Here is a 3,524-nt window from a genome sequence, read left to right on the forward strand (position 1 = left end):
TTTTTCCAGTCCTCCGGGACCTGGCCCGTGCGCCATGAGTGTTCAAATATTACCACCAGTGGCTGGGCAATGACGTCAGCCAGTGCCTTCAGTACCCTCGGATGGAGCTCATCCGGGCCTGCCGACTTAAAAGCATCCAGTTCCTCCAAGTGACTCTGCACCACCTCAGAGTCTACGCATGGCAGTCTGGTGCCTTGCTGCTGCCTCTCTACAATCCCAGTGAGACCCTTGTCCTGCCCCTCACTTAGGAACACTGAGGCAAAGAACTCGTTGAGGAGTTCAGCCTTGTCCCCCCTGTCCGTCACCAATTGCTTCTGCCCATTTAGTAGGGGTCCTATTCCACCCTGGCCTTCCTTTTACTCCCTATATATCTAAAGAACAATTTTTTGTTATCCTTTACTTGGGATGCCATCCTCAGCTCCATGGTAGCTTTGGCCCGTCTAACTGCCTCCCTACAAGTGCAAGCAGAGGAGGTATACTCCTCTTTCATGATCCTTTTGGCTATGGACTAATATGCATATGAAGTACCTCTGTTAATACTTGCAGCAGTTTCAAAAAAGGCAAAATGCACCAATTCCGCATAAAAATTGGTGGTTTTCAACCTTTTTTCATTTGCAGATGCCTACAAAATTTTGAATGTGGTTGCACTCCCCTTTGGGAATCTATCATGTGTATGGTGAACATTCTCTCTCTCTCTCTGTCACACACATACCCACACGTCCCCACCCATACCCATTCCATTTGTAAACTGATATCACTGGAAGAGTAGAGGGGCTGCAGCACTGCTGGGTTCTACATGAAGCAGTGCTGGCAAGATGAGGTGGGGCTGCCCCAGCTGCACTCTGCCTGCTCTTGGTGCTGGGGGGGTGCCTTTGGCTGTGTGTGTGGGGTGGGGGGAAAATGGAGCAACAGCAGGACCACCAGCAGCACTTCCCTTCTAGGCAGTGCTGTCATCTTTACAGCCACCTTTTGCAGACCCCCTAGACATGGTCTGTGGAAACTCAGGGGTCCATGGGTTGAAAACCACTGAACTAAGTCCATGTGTACTTACTGTAATTTGCCTAAGTGCAGATGATTACAAGTATGTTTATTTCAAAGTTAGCATTCTCCAATTTGCCCCTTGCTTCCACATGCTCAGGGACAGCATGGTCTGACAGTGGAGGGGGGGGGGGCTACCTGACCCCCCAGATTTATTTTCCCTGCTGCACTAGTGGGAAGGGGACAAATTCAAGGCAAACCTCTAGTGATTAGATGCTATACCTGAAAAATTGTATGCAAAATTTACAAATTTGTTATATGTAATCTGTTTATTGGGAGGGCCGTCTTCTGTTCAGAGTAATTTTATATTTGAGAATATTTTGGTAGAATATTCAAGCACATACATAACACAAATGAAGCTTAGTTACTATTTAGTTTATACTAACTCAATGTGTATGTTTATATTTAAAGGAAAATAAAAAGTTGGTCACTCCATGCATAGGTCCTAGAAACTGCATAATTTATGCATAGAGAAAAGCTAGAAGCTCCATTCTGCCCTTTTCCAGTAATACATTAACCTGCAGTAGTAAATATCAGCAGTGAAGTGGAAGTTATAAGAAAATGAGATGGCCAGGGAAAAAACAGGATGACCTAGGTTAAGTAAATCAGAGAAACAAATAGGAACTACTGTAGCATATAAAATATTGTGCTGAAAAGCTGTTGAATATGTTGTTCTACAAGGAATGTAATAAACCAATATACAAATAACTAAAACACTCTGTGCTCTAATGACCATTTGAAACAGGATACACAGATTACAGAAAAGCAGAAAACTAAAACAAAGGAGGAAAATACATCACTGGACCAGGAGAAATGTCATAATGTTTATCAAAAAAATGAAGCCATGAACGTAAAGAAATTGGTCTGCCCTCCCCCCTTATTTTAAGAATATCTAAGAACTGAGGCTGAATCTTCAAATGTACTTAGTAAATGATATATACAACTGACAGAGGGAGAAGCACAAAGGGGCTGAGGTCAGGGTCAATTCTGTTCTTTGTCCACTATAGTTTAAAACATGCCCAGGGTTACTCAGAACAAGTGTGTAAGAAATCATCCTGCTGACAGCATCTATAGCATGGCATGCCACAACCATGTCTCTTCCTGTCTGCAGCCTGAGTGGCACAGCTGAAAATAACTGTGTCCTTATTCTCACAGTCTGGTAGATCCAGACCTGTCTGTTTACACCTGCTTCCCTGGCTGATTTGAGATACAGAGAAGAAAAAGAGCCTCCTGAGGCATAGCTGTTGGGGCCTCTATAGTCACAAATATAAAAGGGTTGGCAAGAGATACTAGAATAACCATGTCCTTCCTAAAAGACACTTTGTAAGGTAAAGAGAACACTTGTTAATTCCCTCAATGCCAGCTTCCTGACAGCACTAAAATTTGAAGAATAGAACTAATTGAGGGGAAACCAAAACCGCTCTCTCACTTTAAAAGGGTCATGGCTGGTATAGCAATTAACTGACATTAGCTTCAAAGGAAAAGCTAGAGAAGAGAGGAGTCTATAAACATCTCGCCACTTCATCTGCAATAGTGATTTCCACAACCCACAATTAAATAAACAGATAAGTTTTTTATTGTAACGTTATGTGCAAGTTTCATTTTAGTGAGCCAAGTACTGAGAAAAAGTTGTGGAAACAGTTTCACAATAAATCTCTTCCATAAAAATGCATAATGCCAATGGCAACACTTCCGTTGAATAAATACATTACCTCACTTTTTGAGAAGGTTAGACATGGAAAGATATCTTCCCGATAGATTTTGTCTAAAAAAGGAGATGCCCTGTCCATAGTTGGTTCATCCTTCCAGGATCTGAATTCGTTATACAGAGATAAGTCTGCCTAATAAAACAAACCAAGAAAAATACTTTAAAAAAATAAAGTGAGTTATTAATTTCAGTAACAACACAGCACTTGCACTTCAAAATGAAAATTAACGCCACTGACATGCATTTTTCTTCTCTCATACCAACAAGCTGACCATGCTTTCTTTTTCTATCTTCACTCTCCTTGGAGTACAAGAGCAAGAGATATAAGTTGCCTCCCCATCTAAAAAGATTTACTAAGGCATTAAGACTTTAGCAGTTTCCCAATTTCTCTTTCCCCTCATTTCCTAAGGTCCTAATTTTGGCAACATAACAGCAACTGTTTAACTGAAAAAGTCAATAATGCTCTAATACCTTGCACTTCTTATACATCCATTTAGTCTGCCCACTGATGGTTATCTGAATTATTGAAAAGCTGTGTCAGGCAATACATAAACCAAGCTTAAATGACTTCTTAATATTACATTTAAAAGCATAGTAAGTAAATAGGTATTCAATACTAGGGCTGTCAAATGATTTAAAAAAAAATAATTGCAATTAAAAAAAATTGGTTGCATTTAATTGCAGTTTTAATTATACAGATAAAAACTCAAAATTATGCAGGTACTTTGTATGGTTGGGGGGTGGGGTTTGGAACCCGAAGCAGGGGGACACCGCCCGC

The 3,524-nt window shown here is 40.9% G+C and overlaps 1 protein-coding gene across 4 annotated transcripts in view; it reads right to left on the reverse strand.

The window, feature by feature from the left end:
• The window catches only part of RAB3IP (RAB3A interacting protein), a 59,904-nt gene that overhangs the window by 23,995 nt on the left and 32,385 nt on the right, over nucleotides 1-3,524 (reverse strand). For all 4 annotated transcript variants that reach the window (XM_025207994.1, XM_025207993.1, XM_006026955.3 and 1 more), the window contains one exon: nucleotides 2,751-2,879. In XM_025207994.1, coding sequence (XP_025063779.1) covers nucleotides 2,751-2,879 — 129 coding nt within the window. The remainder of the gene's footprint in view (nucleotides 1-2,750; nucleotides 2,880-3,524) is intronic.

This window comes from Alligator sinensis, unplaced genomic scaffold, assembly GCF_000455745.1.
Source record: "Alligator sinensis unplaced genomic scaffold, ASM45574v1 scaffold506_1, whole genome shotgun sequence".
Taxonomy (NCBI): domain Eukaryota; kingdom Metazoa; phylum Chordata; order Crocodylia; family Alligatoridae; genus Alligator; species Alligator sinensis.